Raw genomic sequence first — 18,935 nt, forward strand, 5'->3', positions numbered from 1 at the left:
GTTTCCTTAAAATTGCTTCAGATTTAAATGTTTCCCATATTTTTTTTTTACTAAAATTGTGTTCCACCCTATTGCATTAGCCATCTTAAATTTTGAGTCTATAGATTTTGTAGAAGTCTATCAAATTCTGTCCAAATCGAGTGATATTTTATTGTATGTATTTGGGACAAACCTTTATATATAGCCCCCAACACATTTGACGGAAGTGATATGTTATCGAAAATGTAGATCTACAAAGTGGTGCAGGGTATAATATAGTCGGCCCCGCCCGACTTTAGACTTTCCTTACTTGTTTTAATTTAATATGTTTTGAAATTCAATTAAGAATTTCATATTTCGACCTATTGATTTCTTGCAAAATCAATACGGTCCAAAACACATACTTATGCAAAATTTTAAGTCGATTGGACTTAAACTGCGACCTAGACTTTGATTGCAAAAATGTGTTCACAGACAGATGGACATGGCTATATCGACTCAGGAGCCCACCCTGAGCATTTGTGCCAAAGACACCATGTGTCTATCTCGTCTTCTTCTGGGAGTTGCAAACATATGCACTGACTTATAATACCCTGTTCCACAGTGTGGCGCAGGGTATAATGACACAACAGTAACACTGATCAGAGAATGAAGCCGATCCATTTTTGTCGGCAGCGGCTGACACTAAAGTTTTGCCTCAGACGGCGGCGGCTAGAAGGCTAAGCCGATATAAATTTGTCCATTCGGCGGCGGACAATTATCCATTATAAAATCAATTAGAAGTTATTCGTTTGGTAATGATATTAGTTGTACAACCAATCTTACAATCAAATTTACATTTCGTTAAAATTTTCTGAGCTAAATTTTTGCAAATTTTTGTTATAGCAGTTTGAAATTGATTGATTATGGGGCGAAGGTTTAAAATTTTTGGCAAAAATACAACAATTATTAATACATTTTTCTGATTTAAATCGATATTTTTGATTTATTGGCGGCTAAATTTGAGTCGAGATGAGTCGACAAATTCAGCGGTGGCGTCGAGTGGCAAAAAATGGTCGGCGGCAACTGAAATCAGCGGCATGACTCGGCGGCTTCATTCTTTGACATTGCTCCTGTTAAATTTGGAATGAGTCCAAAATTGTCCGATAAGTATTTAGTCTCACTATCTTATTCAAGAGTATCGAATAATTTACTAGCACATTGAAAAGTCCCAATACATTTTTAAATACATAATACATTTTTTCCTTTTAACATATTTTTATTTTTTTATTGTTATTGTTTTGGTTTTTTTTTATTTTATTTTCTCTATAAGGTATAACTTTTTGTCTTCGCTAATCAATTTTTTTTGCCATAATACTTTTGTGTGTTTAGATTTTCTTTTCATATTTTCTTATATGGTTTTGCTTTTTCAATAATCTTCAATGTCTAAATATGCTTTTGAGGATTTTTTTCTCAATCTATATGCATTTCTATATACTATATATTTTTTTATGTCATAACATAATGTAATATTATTTTAATGCCAATTATTGTATTTGTTTTCCATAAATATATATTTTTTGTTTCTATATAATATATGAAGGTATGGTATATTATTGTTTTTTTTTTACTATTATTATTATTTTTCTTGTCAATAAAAATAAATGATTCCAACAAAAGATCTCAAAAAAATTGTTTTTTTTTTTATAAAATAAATATTTGCAATTTTGTTGTTATTTTTTATTGTTTACATTGTATTTTTTGGTTCGTAAAATTAGCCTTCATAATATATATATATATATATATATATATATATATATATATATATATATATATATATATATATATATATATATATATATATATATATATATATATATATATATATATATATATATATATATATATATATATATATATATATATATATATAATATATATATTATATATATATATATATATATATATATATATATATATATATATAAATAAATTAATAAATTATTGTTGTTGAAGGATTGTTTTCTTTTTTGTTTGTTTTACATTTGTGTAATTTCAATTTATATTTTTAAAAATATAAATTTTAATCTTTGTTTTTTCTACATTTGCTTAATTTATATTTGTAAGCATTGCTTAATTTATCTTGTCTGAGAGATTAAAAAAAAAAATTAAAAAAAAAAAATAACACTGTGAAAAAATATTTCTAGAAAAACGACTTCTACTTTCTTGACACAAAGTCGATTTTCGACTTTTTTATCCCTAGTAAAAAGTAACCAGAAAATTTGAATATTTTGCTAAGACTCATAGCGATGTTGCTACACCTTGGAAAATTTCAATAAGACGGGATTTTTGGCCTTGTATTAAAGCGTTAAGTAGATTTTTGTTTTTAAAGTTTTAACTCACAGTGTAAATAATATACATACTTATAATAAATTTTAAATAGAAGAAAATTATTAATTAATATAAAATAATTTGTAGTTTACAAAATGAAAATTAACAAACAAAATTTAACAAAATTATTATGAGCATTTATTTTGCAAGTAATACAAATTTTATTAAAGAAAATACATATGAATAAATATAACGAGGTTAAACATAAAAAAAAACTTACAAAAATATATAAAAGATATGAAAATATACTTAAATATTTTTTATAGTTAATAAAACATAATTTAAATAAAAAACAGCCTTGGTTTTAAATAGATTTTACAGATTTTTATAATGAAATTTATAAAAATAAAAAATCTATATATAATTAATAATAATATATAAAAGATAAAAAAGATAACATGAAATTCTATATATATAACATAAAGAGAGCAATAGAAACAAGGTATTTGTTTTATAAAATTAATCAAAAATAAAATAAAAAAAAATATTTTAAAAATTTTGCTCATAGAAACTCTGTAAGAGGTCAAATTCTCTTTAATAATTGGTAAAATATTAACAAAAATATCCATAATACAATATTCAATTTTTTTTTGTAAATATTCACAGGTTTCTATAGAGAGCAATAGAAAAGAAATGTGGTGTGTTGAGAATTTTTATATATGTATGGGTATGTGTGTATTTTGTTTTATATTAATTACATTATTAATTATTGTTATAATTCTTAATTTAACACTATTTTTTTTGTTGTCTTCTATATATTATTGTGGTTTGCTTAACATAATTATAATTTTGTTATTTTTTTCTTTTTGGTATATTTCTTTATTTTTTTTTTATTATTGTAAAAGGTACATTTACTCTTTTGCAGTGTGTCTTTTATGTGTATGAGTTTTCTATATGGAAAGTGTATATTTTTCATATTTTTTTAGCTTTTTCTAAAACGTTTTTCTTTATGTGTATATATATATAATTTTTGCATTTGCAATTAAAATTTTTCTACTTTAATTATCCATTGAATTCATTCTCAATTGTCCATAACACGATTGACACACCCGTACCGGTTTCAATATTCTTAGCCGTGAAATTTCTGATTCGAAACGACTGCATTTGTTACAAAACACTTGGCCACAGTTCCGACAGTGATGTTTCCTTTCATATAGGGTGAATCTAAAAATAAATAAAATTATTTAAATAAAATATATATATTTTTTAAAGAAGTTTTTCTTCCTTGCCCGTTTCCCCATAAATTATCCCAGGAATATGTAAAATTATTTCTCAATTCTGCTCTTAGTGTTTAATTAAATTTTGTCAAAATTTTATTTCTATAGACAGTTTTGTCAAGATTTTATTTCTATAGAAAATTTTGTCAAAATTTTATTTCTATAGAAAATTTTGTCAAAATTTTATTTCTATAGAAAGTTTTATCAAGATTTTATTTATATAGAAAATTTTATCAAGATTTTTTTCTATAGCATTTTTTACGATTTTATTTCTATAGAAAATTTTGTCAAAATTTTATTTCTATAGGAAATTTTGTCAATTTTTTTTTTCTATAGAAAATTTTGCCAAAATTTTATTTCTATAGAAATTATATTCAAAATTTCATTTCTATAGAAAACTTTGTCAAAATTATATTTTGATAGACAATTTTGTCAAAACTTTATTTCTATAGAAAATTTTGTCAAAAATTTTATTTCAATAGAAAATTTTGTCAAAATTTTATTTCTATAGAAAATATTGTCAAAATATTATTTCTATAGAAAATTTTGTCAAAATTTTATTTCTATAGAAAATTTTGTAAAAGATCGATTTCTATAGCAAATTTTATCAAGATTTTATTTATATAGAATTTTTTCTTGGTTTTATTTCTACAGAACATTTTATCAAATTATCATTTCTATAGCAGATTTTATCAAAATTTTATTTCTATAAAAAATTTTATCAAAATTATATTTTTTAGAAAAATACTATAGCAATTTTTATCAAAATTTTATTTCTATAGAAATTTTGTCAAAATTTTATTTCTATAGAAATTTTGAAAAAATTTTTTTCTATAGGAAATTTTATCAAATTTTATTGCTATAAGAAATTTTCTCAAAATTTTATTTCTATAGAAAATTTTCTCAAAATTTTATTTTTATTGAAAATAGTATTAAGATTTTGTGTCTATAGAAAATTTTGTAAACAGTTTATTTTGATATAAAATTTTGTCAAAACTTTATTTCTATAGAAATTTTTTTCAAAATTTTATATCTATAGAAAATTTTTTTCAAAATTTTATTTCTATAGAAATTTTTTCAAAATTTTATTTCTATAGAAAATATTGTCAAAATTTTATTTCTATAGAAAATTTTGTCAACATTTTATTTCTATAGAAAATTTTGTAAAAGTTCGATTTCTATAGAAAATTTTATTAAGATTTTATTTATATAGATTTTTTTCTAGGTTTTATTTCTATAGAACATTTTATCAAATTATCATTTCTATACCAGATTTTATCAAAATTTTATTTCAATTAAAAATTTTGTCAAAATTATATTTTTTAGAAAATTTCTATAGAAATTTTTATCAAAACTTTATTTCTATAGAAAATTTTGTCAAAATTTATTTCTATAGAAAATTTTGTAAACATTTTATTTTGATAGAAAATTTTGTCAAAACTTTATTTCTATAGAAAATTTTGTCAAAATTTTATTTCTATAGAAACTTTTGTCAAAATTTTATTTCTATAGAAAATTTTGTCAAAACTTTATTTCTATAGAAAATATTGTCAAAATTTTATTTCTATAGAAAATTTTGTCAAAATTTTATTTCTATAGAAAATTTTGCCAAAATTTTTTTTCTATAGAAAATTTTGCCAATTTTTTTTTCTATAGAAAATTTTGTCAAAATTTTATTTCTATAGAAAATTTTATCAAAAATTTATTTCTATAGAAAATTTTGTCAAAATTTTATTTCTATAGAAAATTTATCAAAAATTTATTTCTATAAAAAAATTTGTAAAAATTATATTTTTAAGAAAATTTTATTTCTAAAGAAATTTTTATCAAAATTTTATTTCTATAGAAATTTTGTCAAAATTTTATTTCTATAGAAATTCTGTCAATTTTTTTTATAGGAAATTTTATCAAAATATTATTGCTATAAGAAATTTTCTCAAAATTTTATTTCTGTAGAAAATTTTCTCAAAATTTTAGTTTTATTGAAAATGGTATTAAGATTTTGTGTCCATAGAAAATTTTGTGAACATTTTATTTCTATAGAAAATTTTGCCAGAATTCGATTTCTATAGAAAATTTTATCAAGATTTTATTTCTATAGACAATTTTTTTCAAGATTTTATTTCTATAGACAATTTTTTTCAAAACTTTATTTTTATAGCAAATTTTGTCAAAAATTTTTTTGTCAAAATTCGATTTCTATATAAAATTTTGTCAAAATGTTATTTCTATAGAAAATGTTATCAATTTTTTTCTGTAAAAAATGGAATAAAGATTTTGTTTGTATAGAAAATTTTGTCAAAGTTTTATTTCTATAAAACTTTAATCAAAATTTTATTTCTCTAGAAATTTGTATCAAAATTTTATTTCTATAGAAAATTTTGTCAAAATTTTATTTCTATAGAAATTTGTATCGAAATTTAATTTCTATAGAAATTTTGTCAAAATTTTATTTCTAAAGAAATTTTTTTTCAAAATTCGATTTCTATAGAAAATTTTGTCAAAATTCGATTTCTATAGAAAATTTTGTAAACATTTTATTTCTATAAAAAAATTTGTCAAAATTTTATTTCTATAGAAAATTTTGTCAAACTTTTATTTCTATAGAAAATTTTGTCAAAATTTTAGTAATATAGAAAATTTTCTCAATATTTTATTTCTATAGAAAATTTTGTCAACATTTTAGTTCTATAGAAAATTTTGTCATACTTTTATTTTTATAGAAAATTTTGTCAACATTTTAGTTCTATAGAAAATTTTGTCAAAATTTTAGTTATATAGAAAGCTTGTCAACATTTTAATTCTATAGGAAATTTTTGCAAAATTTTATTTCTGTAGAAAGTTTTGTCAAAATTGTATATCTACAGAAAATTTTGTCAAAATATTAGTTCTGTAGAAAAATGTTTTAAAATATTTTTTCTTTAGAAAATTTAGTCAATATTTTATTTCTATAGAAAATTTTGTCAAAATTTTATTTCTATAAAACACTTTGTCGATTTTTTTGTCTATAGAATATTTTATAAAATTGAAAATTTTTTCAAAATTTTATTTCTATAGAATATTTTGTCGAAATTTTAATCTTATTAAATTTTCCCCAATTAAGGCCTAAGAGCCATCCTATATCCACAACTTTGGAGTAGAATATATTAAATTTAAAAATAATGCTTACTTCACATGACACTTAACACACTGATCAGCACCCTCATCCTTAAGCCAGTGATCAGCCACTCCTCTTCCGGGTTGTTCGGTAACACACCATGAATAAATACGTCCACGGGCATCACCTACAATGGTAATTTGGAAATTTTTCATTATTACATTTATTTCGGCTTTTGTTTTTCAAGGGTTTTGACAACTTACCAACATATAAAATTTTATGATCTTTCGATACTGTCAACGCTGTTATACTCGCCGGTTCAGCATTATCTTTACGATCATAGGCCGTGTGCATGGTGAGTTTCGAACGAAACATTAATTGACGTTGCCATTTAAAGCCTAGACAAAAAAAGGGGGAATATAAAGTTTAAAATATAACAAGTTCCTCTGGGGTCTCTCAGGGCATATTCGTGAAAAATATTTGACACAAAACATTTAGCCTTTTCAACTTTACCTTTCTTTAGATAATGTTCACCACGATGCTTATCATTGTCGATCATTACAAATCCATCAGTTAGACTTGTATCTGATTTACTTGGACGTATTGTGGCTCGTTCTTCCTCTGTATAGATTTAATAAAAGCAAAACAAGTAGGACATTAGAAAATTGCTGGCTGGTAATGAATAATTTCAAATCTTACCTTCATTGGATTTATTTGAGCCTCCTGTCCCCTCCACCGTTGATGATTTGATTTCATGCAAAGATTTTGCACCTGAAAATGATGATTTTCGTCTTTCTGTTGTCACCGGCAATTCACATTCTTTTACTGGCTTTTCCGATTGTGTTGAGTTATTTGAATGTTGTGAGGCTTCTGATATGCTACTTTCGGAAGCTGATTTATGGATTTCTATAAAAAAAATGAAGAACAAATATGAGCCAATAATGGAATTGCAAATTGTCATATACAATCACGGTTGCCACTCGAGCCAAAAATAATGTACCAAAAATTGGAGAAAATTTTATAAAAAGGCTACCAAACACAAAATCTTATTTTGTAAAATTTTATTTCCAATTTCCAATTCTGTCCAAACTTTAGAAAATTTTGTCAAAATTTTATTTGTATAGAAAAGTTTGTCAAAATTTTATTTCTATAGAAAATGTTACCAAAATTTTATTTCTATAGAAAATTATGTCAAAATTGTATTTTGTCAAAGTTTTATTCCTATATGACATTTTCTCAAAATTTATTTCGATAGAAAATTTTGTCAAAATTTGTTTCTATAGAAAATTTTGTCAAAATGTTATTTCTATAGAAAATTTTATCGAATTTTATTTCTTTAGAAAATTTTGTCAAAAAATTATTTCTATAGAAAATTCTGTCAAACTTTTATTTCTATACAAAATTTTGTAAAAATGTTATTTCTATAGGAATTTTTCTCAACATTTTATTTCGATAGAAAATCTTGTCAAAATTTGATTTCTATAGAAAATTTTGTCAATATTAAAAAAAAATCAAATTTTATTACTATAAAAATTTTTATTTCTATAGAATATTTTTCAGAATTTTACTTCTATAGAAAATTTTGTCAAAATTTTATTTATGTAGAAAATTTTATCAAAGTTTTATTTCTATAGACATTTTTCTCAGAATTTTATATCTAAAGGGAATTTTCTCAGAATTTTATTTCTATAGAAAATTTTCTCAAATTTTATTTCTGTAGGAAATTTTTTAAAAATTTTACTGCTATACATTGCACATTTTCTAAAAATTTTATTTCGATAGAAAATTTTGTCAAAATATGATTTCTATAAAAAATTTTTTCAGAATTTTTTTTTATAGTAAATTTTTTTAAAATTTTATTTATGTAGAAAATTCTGTCAAAATTTTATTTCTATAGAAAATATTGTCAATATTAAACAAAAAACAATTATTTTATTCTTATAAAAAATTTTATTTCTATAAAATATTTTCTAAAAATTTTATTTCTACAGAAAATTTTTCAAAATTCAATTTCTACAGAAAATTTTGTGAAAATTTTATTTCTATAGAAAATTTTGTTAAAATTTTATTTCTATAGAAATTGGTCTCACAATTATTTCTTTAGAAAATTTTCTCAAAATTTTATTTCTATAGAAAATTTTCTCAAAATTTTATTTCTCTAGGAAATTTTTTCAAAATTTTATTTCTATAGAATATTTTTTCAAAATTTTATTTCTAAAGAAAATTTTGTCACATTTGCATTTCTAAAGAAAACTTTTTATTTCAATAGAAAATTTTATTTTTATAGAAAATTTTGTCAAAATTTTATTTCAATAGAAATTTTTGTCAAAATTTTATTTCAATAGAAATTTTTGTCAAAATTTTATTTCTATAGAAAAATTTGTCAAAATTTTATTTCTATGGAAATTTTTCGCAAAATATTATTTCTATAGAAATTGTGTCAATATTTCATTTTTATAGAAAGTTTTAGCAAAATTTTATTTCTATAGAAAATTTTCTAAAAATTTTAGTTCTATAGGAAATTTTCTCAAAATTTTATTTCTATAGGAATTTTTCTCAAAATTTTATTTTTATAGGACATTTTCTTAAAATTTTATTTCAATCGAAAATTGTGTCAAAATTTTACTTCTATCAAAAATGTTGTCAAAATTTAATTTCTATAGAAAATTTTCTGAAAATAATTTTTATGGAAAATTTTATCAAAATTTTATTTCTATAGAACATTATGCCAAAATTTTTTTTTCTATAAAAAAATTTATCAAATTTTTTTTATAGGAAATTTTCTCAAAATCTTATTTCTATAGGAAATTTTTAAAATTTTTATTTCTTTAGGAAATTTTCTCAAAATTTTGTATTGTGGGATATTTTCACAAAATTTTATTTCGAAAATTTTGTCAAAATTTTATTTCGATAGAAAATTTTCTCAAAATTTTATTTCTACAAAAAATTTTGTCAAGATGTTATTTCTATAAAAATTTTTATCAAAATCTATTTCTATAGAAAATTTTATCAAATTTTAGTTCTATAGGAAATTTTCTCAAAATTTTATTTCTATAGGAAATTTTCTCAAAATTTTATTTTTATAGGACATTTTCTTAAAATTTTATTTCAATCGAAAATTGTGTCAAAATTTTACTTCTATCAAAAATGTTGTCAAAATTTAATTTATATAGAAAATATTCTGAAAATAATTTTTATGGAAAATTTTGTCAAAATTTTATTTCTATAGAACATTATGCCAAAATTTTATTTCTATAAAAAAATTTATCAAATTTTTTTTTATTGGAAATTTTCTCAAAATCTTATTTCTATAGGAAATTTTCTCGAAATATTATTTCTATAGGAAATTTTTAAAATTTTTATTTCTTTAGGAAATTTTCTCAAAATTTTGTATTGTATGATATTTTCACAAAATTTTATTTCGATTGAAAATTTTGTCAAAATTTTATTTATATAGAAAATTTCGTCAAAATTTTATTTCGATAGAAAATTTTGTCAAAATTTTATTTCTACAAAAAATTTTGTCAAAATGTTATTTCTACAAAAAATTTTATCAAATTTTATTTCTATAAAAAATTTTATAAAATTTTATTTCTATAGAAAGTTTTTTCAAAATATTATTTCTATAGAAAATTTTGTCCAAATTTTATTTCTGTTAACAATTTTGTCAAAATATTATTTTTGCAGAAAATTTTATCAAATTTTATTTTTATAGAAAATTTTGTCAAAATTGTATTTCTATAAAAAATTTTGTCAAAATTTTATTTCTGTAGAAAATTTTCTCCACATTTTATTTCTGTAACAAATTTTTTAATATTTTATTTATATAGTAAATTTTGTCATAGTTTTATTGCTATAGAAAATTTTCTCAAAATTTTGTTTCTATAGGAAATTTTTTTAAAATTGTATTTCTATAGAAAATTTTATTTCTTTGGAAATTTTTGTTTTATTTTATTTCTTTAGAAAATTTCAAAATATTTCTATAGAAAATTGTATTTGTATAGAATATAGAAAATTTTGTCAAAATTTTATTTCTACAAAAAATTTTATCAAATTTTATTTCTATAGAAAATTTTATCAAATTTCATTTCTATAGAAAATTTTGTCAAGATATTATTTCTATAGAAAATTTTGTCCAAATTTTATTTCTATTAAAAATTTTGTCAAAATATTTTTTTTTATAGAAACATTTATTAAATTTTATTTTTATAGAAAATGTTGTCAAAATTGTATTTCTATAGAAAATTATGTCAAAATTTTATTTTTGTAGGAAATGTTCTCCACATTTTATTTCTGTAGCAAATTTTGTCAATATTTTATTTATATAGTAAATTTTGTAATTTTTGTTTTATTTCTATAGAAAATTTTCTTAACATTTTATTTCTATAAGAAATTTTCTTAAAATTTTATTTCTATAGAAAATGTTATTTCTTTGGATTTTTTTATTTCATTTCTTTAGAAAATCTCAAAATATTTCTATAGAAAATTTTATTTGTATAGAATATAGAAAATTTTATTTCTATAGATACCAAACAATAAAAAATATACCATTTTTGTTAGAATTCTACCAATTGTAGCAAACGTGCTTGCGGATCTTCTTTAAAGAGTACATATCATCCAATCCTTTTGCTTGGAACTTACCATTCTCTTCATGGGAGGATATGCTTTGCATTTGTTTAAATAATTCCATTTTCTTTGTCATTTCACCGCCTATAGCATCTCCTTCTTTCTCGGATGGGTTATCGGGATTTTCTTGGGATTTTACTTCGGCACATCTTTTGAGTTTACGTTCAATGGGTACCTGAACATATTCCAAAGACCACATCTGACCAAAAACAAAATATAAAAAAATTACAATCTCCTTCTCTCTTTCCTTCAAGCTCTCTGAAATTCTTACCCTTACAACACCATCTGTGGATCCAGTCATAACAACATTTTGTGGATCCCACTCGCGAATCTGTGAAAAGGCCACACATAATATTTGCTGCATACGATCGGCACTGCCCACGCAAGTATTCACTGTGGCCAAAGGATCACCATTTATCGACCATACATGTAACCATGTTGCCGAACATGTGGCAATATCACCAGTTAGCTCATTTATAGCCACTGCAGCCACCACACCCACATGTCCAGGCAATTGACGGACAAATGTAAATCTTGTCATGTCCCAGACTATAGCTGTACCATCTCTAGATCCTGATACTATGACATTGTAGGCTGCACTGGCAGCCAAGCACGTTACGGCATCGGTGTGACCATGTAGGGAATGTTTTACTGTTAAACTTTTGCGATTGGCATCAAATTTCCAAATTGTTATCACAGAACTGGTACCCGCTGTAATAATCATTTTTGAATTGGGGCATGCACATGTTAGAATTTCACCAGAATTTTGAGCAGCCGCTTCGGAGACGAAAGAAGCACGATCTGTATCGTAAAGACCCACACGCAGAGAGTGATCAGCAAAGCCCCAGGCTATGTATTTGGTATAGGATGGTGGCATCATGACCTGGAAAAAACCCGAAATCTTTTAGAGTAAGCCAATAATCAAAATTGAAATTTCCCACAGCTTGATTGGTTAATCCTCAAAAATTGCCTCAAATTTAATGAAATTTTCTTTAAGTGTAGAAATTCAATTTCTTCACGTTTCCCGCTCCGTAGGTTTCCCCTCATTTAATTACCTTATTTTGTTCCACAGCAAACACAGTCTTATCTGGTTGTAAAATTTGACCCACTGGCCCTTTAAGTTCCTTTATGGGTTGCAGGCTCGGCTTCAAATTATCCAAATTATGGAAGAATAAACGATCCGATTGTAAAACCGTTGTATTGCCCTGTATTAAAGCACTCGGATCTATTAAAGTGGAATGACGTGAGCCAGACATCTTCTTGGCGGGATGGGGTTTCTTAAACAATTGCTTGGGTATTTGACCAAAATTATTAATGAAACCAATTGTGGCATTTTTCTTTAAAGGATCATCAATGCTGTGGAAGAAAAAAAATGGGAGAGTAAATAACAAAGGACTAATGAGAAAATTTATTTGAATAGGAAACTCACTTGTAAATATCCACATTGCCTTCATAAAACAAATGATGGAAAACATTGACAGCCTCGACAGCAGCGGGACCTTGCTGTTTGTGACCAAAAATTAAATCGATCCACTGTAAATAATGAACAAAAATGAGCTACGTTTGTCTCCAAATGAATATAGTTTCGCTCGAAAGAAACAACTTTAACAAGCAACAGAAAACTTTTGGCAACAGAAAAATTTTATTTCCCAGAAAAGAAATTAAATCAACTAAGAAAGAAATTAACAGATCTTATGTGATTGAACGATGATTCACGTTTCCTTTAATATGTTCACTTACCAAATGTAAATTTTGACTAACATAATCACACTCTAAGGCATTACGATGTAATCGGATAAACTCTCGAGGATCCTGTTTGGCCCATGGAGGCAATATAACATCATTCAAGGTCTCACCATTTTGTTTGGTACCTAAAACAGAATTAAATTTAAAATTAGAATTAAAATAATGATATCATCGAAATTCATCGACGGACTTACCCAAATCAAAATTATTTGAATTTGTTATAAATTCAGGGAGGTAGAAAAATTCAGGTATTAACTCTTTGACATCAGCCATATTGAATTTGGAAGCTGATAGCCAGGCTTCCTTCAGGCTATGGAACATGCGATCAGCCAAATCGAAATGGCCACCTTGTAAACGTAAAAAGTGTTGGGTAAATGGTTCCAAACGAACCAGATACGAACAAACAATCATGGCCGATGAATAATGGGTGCCATAGTGATAGGGTGGTGTCTCACCATGGGGATCATCCCATTCCTGTTTTTGGGGAAGAGAATTTTGGGATTAAGCAAAATAAGTTTTTTTCTTTATTTTCAATTTATTTCTAAAATTTATTTCTATAGACAATTTTTGCAATTTTTTTTATGGAAAATTTTGTCACAATTTTATTTTTATAACAACTTTTATAAACAAAATTTATTTCTATACAAAATGTTTTCAAAATTTTATTTCTATGGAAATTTTTTGCAAAATGTTATCCCTATAAAAAATTTTGTCTACATTTTATTTATTTTATTTTATTTTATTTTATTTTATTTTATTTTATTTTATTTTATTTTATTTATTTTATTTTAAGCAAAATAAGTTTTTTCTTTCTTTTCATTACAAACGTCAAAATTTTATTTCTATAGAAAATTTTTGCAATTTTTTTTATGGAAAATTTTGTCACAATTTTATTTTTATAACAACTTTTATAAACAAAAATTATTTCTATACAAAATGTTTTCAAAATTTTATTTCTATGGAAATTTTTTGCAAAATGTTATCCCTATAAAAAATTTTGTCTACATTTTATTTATTTTATTTTATTTTATTAAATCATTTAAAACCATAATAAATTATGATATTAAATGAGATAGGTACTAACAACAAAGGTTTTCGACCTACAACATTTTATTTCTATTGACAATTTTTGCAAAATTTTATTCCTAAAGAAAAATTTTGTCAACGTTTTATTTCTATAACAAATATATGGAATAATTTTATTTCTTTAAAAATTTTTGCAAAATTTTATTTCCATAGACAATTTTTGCAAAATTTTATTTCTATAGAAAATTGTTGCAAAATTTTATTTCTATTGAAAAATTTTGTCAAAATTTTATTTCTATAACAAATATTTGGAAAATTTTATTTCTTTACAAATTTTTGCAAAATTTTATTTACATAGACAATTTTTGCAAATTTTTATTTCTATAGGAAATTTTTGTCAACATTTTATTTCTATAGAAAATTTTGTCAAAATTTTATTTCTATACAAATTTTTGGAAAATTTTATTTGTATAAAATTTTTTTTTGCAAAAATTTTATTTCTATAGAAAATTTTGTCAAAAAATTTTATATAATTTTTTTCTATAGAAAATTTTTTGAAAATTTTATTTCTATAAAAAATTTTATATAGTTTTATTTCTATAGAAAATTTTGTCAAAATTGCATATTTATAGAAATTTTTTGCACAATTTTATTTCTATAGAAAATTTTGTCAAAATTTTATTTCTATAAAAAAAATTATAAAAATTTTATTTTTTAAATAATTTTATAAAAAATTATATCTATAGAAAATGTCTATAGAAAATTTTTGTAAAATTTTATTTCTATAGAAAGTGTTTGCAAAATTTTATTTCCATAGAAAATTTTATTTCCATAGAAAATGTTTGCAAAATTTTATTTTTATAGAAAATTTTTTGAAAATTTTATTTCTATAAAAAAATTTATATAATTTTATATCTATAGAAAATTTTGTCAAAATTGCATATTTATAGAAATTTTTTGCACAATTTTATTTATTTATGTTTTAAATAATTTTATAAAAAAGTATATCTATAGAAAATGTCTATAGAAAGTTTTTGTAAAATTTTATTTCTATAGAAAGTGTTTGCAAAATTTTATTTCCATTGAAAATTTTATTTCTATAGAAAATGTTTGCAAAATTTTATTTTTATAGAAACTTTTGTCAAAATTTTATTTCTATAAAAATTTTTATATATAATTTTATTTCTTATATTTCATGTTAGCCTGATACCGAAACAGGCAATTGACGTCCAAATGTATTATATCTAATTATACAATTATTTTTCGAGCTTTATGGACAGATATAGATTAAGGAACATGGTCAATAGAGCCATTGAAAAGAAAACGCCAGATAAAAATCTATACACGTCTGGACTATACATGTTTCGGTTCGGGCGAATAAACCTTTCCACAGCCTTTAGTATAGATCTGGCTGGGAGAGATGACTCAATTTTGGGCCCTTTATGCTAACTCCTTATGGAGAAAACATTTGGGAAATTTCTCTTACAAATTGAATCATCTTTTCTCCCACTGTACATCATCTTTTCATATAACTTACAAGCCCCTTAATCTAATTTTTTTTATTTCGTTTTGTTACATAGTAATGCAACAACACGAAATTTCTTTTTAGAAAGCTAATTTGTTAGAATTCACCTAAGTGGTGAACAGTCGAACAATGCTTATTGTTTCTACAGTCAACTACATCAACATGTGACAACTTACAGAAACTGGTTTCCAGGATACAACAACAATTCTAACGCGTACATTAGTCGTGTTTTTCCTAGTTTTACGACGGGCTCATCGAGTTGTCCATAAAGCTCGAAAATAATTGTATAAATAGAAATAATTTTATTTCTTTAGAAAATCTTGTCAACATTTTATTTCTATAAAAAATTTTATACATAATTTTATTTCTATCGAAAATTTTTGCAAAAATTCATTTTTCAAACTATTCTAGAAAACTTTTTAAAGATTTTATTTCTATAGAATTTTATTCTATATAATTTTTTTTTTAATTTTATTTCTATATAATTTTATAAAAAAAAAAATATTTCTATAGAAGATTTTTGCAAAATTTTTATTGCTATAGAAAATTTTTGGAAAATTTTATTTCAATAAAAATTTTTGGAAAATTTCGTGCAAAATTTTATTTGCATAGACAGTTTTATCAAAAAATTTTTTTTCTATAGAAAATTTTGTCAAAATTTTCAATAGAAATAAAAATTTGACAAAATATTCTATACAAACAAAATTTTGAGAAAATTTTTCTATAGAAATAAAATTTTACATAATTATCTATAGAAATAAAATTTTACAAAAAAAATATTTCTACAGAAAATTTTGTCAAAATTTTATTTCAATTGAAAATTTTGTCAACATTATATTTCTATAGAAAATGTTTGCAAAATTTGGTTCTATAAAATACATTTTTCAAACTATTCTAGAAAACTTTTTGAAGAATTTATTTCTACCCGTGTAAAAATTGGGGGATCTGATTTGATATGGTTAGATCTGAGCCAAGATATGGTCAGATCTGAGCAGATCCGAAAAATGGTTATATCTGGTCAGATCTAAATACTATGAAATTGGATCTGATCAGATCTCAAAAATGAGACACATCTAATCAGATCTAATTTGATATAATTGTATATTATTTGATACAATTGTATCTTTCGAGATCAACACATAAAAGCCCATAATTTGTATATAAAATGAGATCAATTGTTTTATTTAATAATACAGACAAAAAGTATGTGCATAATAAATATGTTTAATTTAAATTGATCCATCAAACCTATTTAAGAGTATTGACAGTTGAGTTAGAGTGTTGTCCAGGGTTTTTTTTCGTTTGTTTCTTCTGCTTTGGACTTAGACACGCGACTAAAGTATTACAGCGTTAAGGCAATCTGCAATGAAATTAAGTAAAAAAAAAACAATTATTAAACAAATATAGGAATAAACAAAATATGGGAATATATTGAACTATGTAAGCAAGTATTAGTATTGTTTTGGATCATCCTTCTTTAAGTTGCAATAAAAATTGCCATATAATTTTATGTTGCTTTTAATACTCACATTTAAAGTGTATTCGGGATTAGGTTAGGTATAGCGATAGGCTGTTATTTTAGGCTCATACATACTATTCAGACCATCATGACATCACAGTGATCAACATCTCACTTATCACTGACTGCTGCTCGATTCAATAATTAGCTCAATAACATGGGACCTCCTTGCTATAATCGAGTCCTATCGGCATTTCACGTTGCGCTGAAACAACTTAGAGAATCTTTGAAGCAGAAATGTCACCAACATTACTGCGAGGAGATAATCCACCGCCGAAATAATTTTTGGTGTTGGTCGGAACTGGGATTGAACCCGTGACCTTTTGAATGCAAGGCGGGCATGTTAACCAGTACACCACTGAGGTTTCCTTTTTTCCAAATCTAGAAAATAGTAAAACAATATGAAAATGACTTCTAAGGAAATAACATATACAATCTACTTACCTACATAATCTCCGCAATAAAGGAAACGATATACACTTTATCAAAGGAACACATTTAAAACAATTATATTAAATTTCTTAATTTTCTCAGCTAGTCTGGCGTTAAATTTGTTTAGAATTGATGTCCCTGACGGCGTTGACATTTGACATAATGGCATTGACGTTAGACGTGTATTTCAAAAATCTTTTTAACTTGTTCATGATTTTTTTATTATATTTTGGACCGTATTTAACCCCATATATAGTCAGATATGATGTTATATCTACCATATCTTATTAGATATAGTGCTATATATGGTCCTATCCAAGCATATATTATTAGATATATATATATATATATATATATATATATATATATATATATATATATATATATATATATATATATATATATATATATATATATATATATATATATATATATATATATATATATATATATATATATATATATATATATATATATATATATATATATATATATATATATATATATATATATATATATATATTATATATATATATATATATATATATATATATATATATATATATATATATATATATATATATATATATATATTTACAAAATGTTATTTCTATAGAAAAATTTTGTCAACATTTTATTTCAATAACAAATTTTATAAAAAAATTATTTCTACAGAAAATTTTTGCAAAATTTTATTTCTATAGAAAATTTTTGCAAATTTTTTTTTATAAAAAATTTATTTGTTTGAAATAAAGTTTTTTTGTAAAATTTGCAAAAAATTTCTATAGAAATAAAATCTTCCAAACAATTTCTATAGTAATGAAATTTTGACACAATTTTCTATAGAAATATAATTTTGACAAAATTCCATAGAAATAAAATTTGACAAAATATTCTATACAAATAAAATTTTGAGAAAATTTTTCTATAGAAATAAAATTTTGACATAATTATCTATAGAAATAAAATTTTACAAAAAAAAATTATTTCTACAGAAAATTTTGTCAAAATTTTATTTCTATTGAAATTTTGTCAACATTATATTTCTATAGAAAATTGTGTAAAAATTTTATTTCTGTAGAAACATTTTCTCAAAATTTTGTTTTTATAGAATATTTTGTCAAAATTTTATTTTATTTTATTTTATTTTATTTTATTTTATTTTATTTTAGTTTATTTTATTTTATTTCTATGAAATTTTTTTTTCTATAGACATTTTTTTTTTAATTTTATTCCTACAGAAAATTTTTTGAACATTTTGTTTCTATAAAAAAAAAAAATACTTTGTCAACATTTACCTTAAATCGTTTCTGGAATTGTTCCAAACGCTCTTCAGATTGGGCCCCCATGGGTTTGGAGAAATCTCGGAATGTTTTGGGATTACTGAAATCTAACTCT

At 22.7% G+C, this 18,935-nt stretch overlaps 1 protein-coding gene and 1 long non-coding RNA gene across 2 annotated transcripts in view; both read right to left on the reverse strand.

Annotated features, from left to right (window-relative positions):
- Positions 1–2,860: 2,860 nt before the first annotated feature.
- Positions 2,861–18,935, reverse strand: part of bchs (WD repeat and FYVE domain containing 3 bchs) — a 129,824-nt gene continuing 113,749 nt past the window's right edge. The window contains 12 exon segments of the mRNA XM_075293892.1: positions 2,861–3,513; positions 6,736–6,850; positions 6,927–7,061; positions 7,177–7,284; positions 7,363–7,569; positions 11,305–11,488; positions 11,561–12,172; positions 12,345–12,645; positions 12,719–12,822; positions 13,030–13,160; positions 13,230–13,509; positions 18,836–18,934. Of these exon segments, the coding sequence (XP_075150007.1) occupies positions 3,348–3,513; positions 6,736–6,850; positions 6,927–7,061; positions 7,177–7,284; positions 7,363–7,569; positions 11,305–11,488; positions 11,561–12,172; positions 12,345–12,645; positions 12,719–12,822; positions 13,030–13,160; positions 13,230–13,509; positions 18,836–18,934 (2,442 nt within the window). The 3' untranslated portion in view covers positions 2,861–3,347.
- On the reverse strand, positions 16,886–17,638 carry LOC142227505 (uncharacterized). Its single transcript, XR_012719868.1, has 3 exons — positions 17,550–17,638; positions 17,116–17,486; positions 16,886–16,946 (listed from the first exon to the last, which is right to left on the reverse strand). It is a non-coding gene; the product is annotated as an uncharacterized LOC142227505 (long non-coding RNA).

The sequence above is a fragment of the Haematobia irritans genome, chromosome 2 (assembly GCF_050003625.1).
Source record: "Haematobia irritans isolate KBUSLIRL chromosome 2, ASM5000362v1, whole genome shotgun sequence".
Taxonomy (NCBI): Eukaryota; Metazoa; Arthropoda; class Insecta; order Diptera; family Muscidae; genus Haematobia; species Haematobia irritans.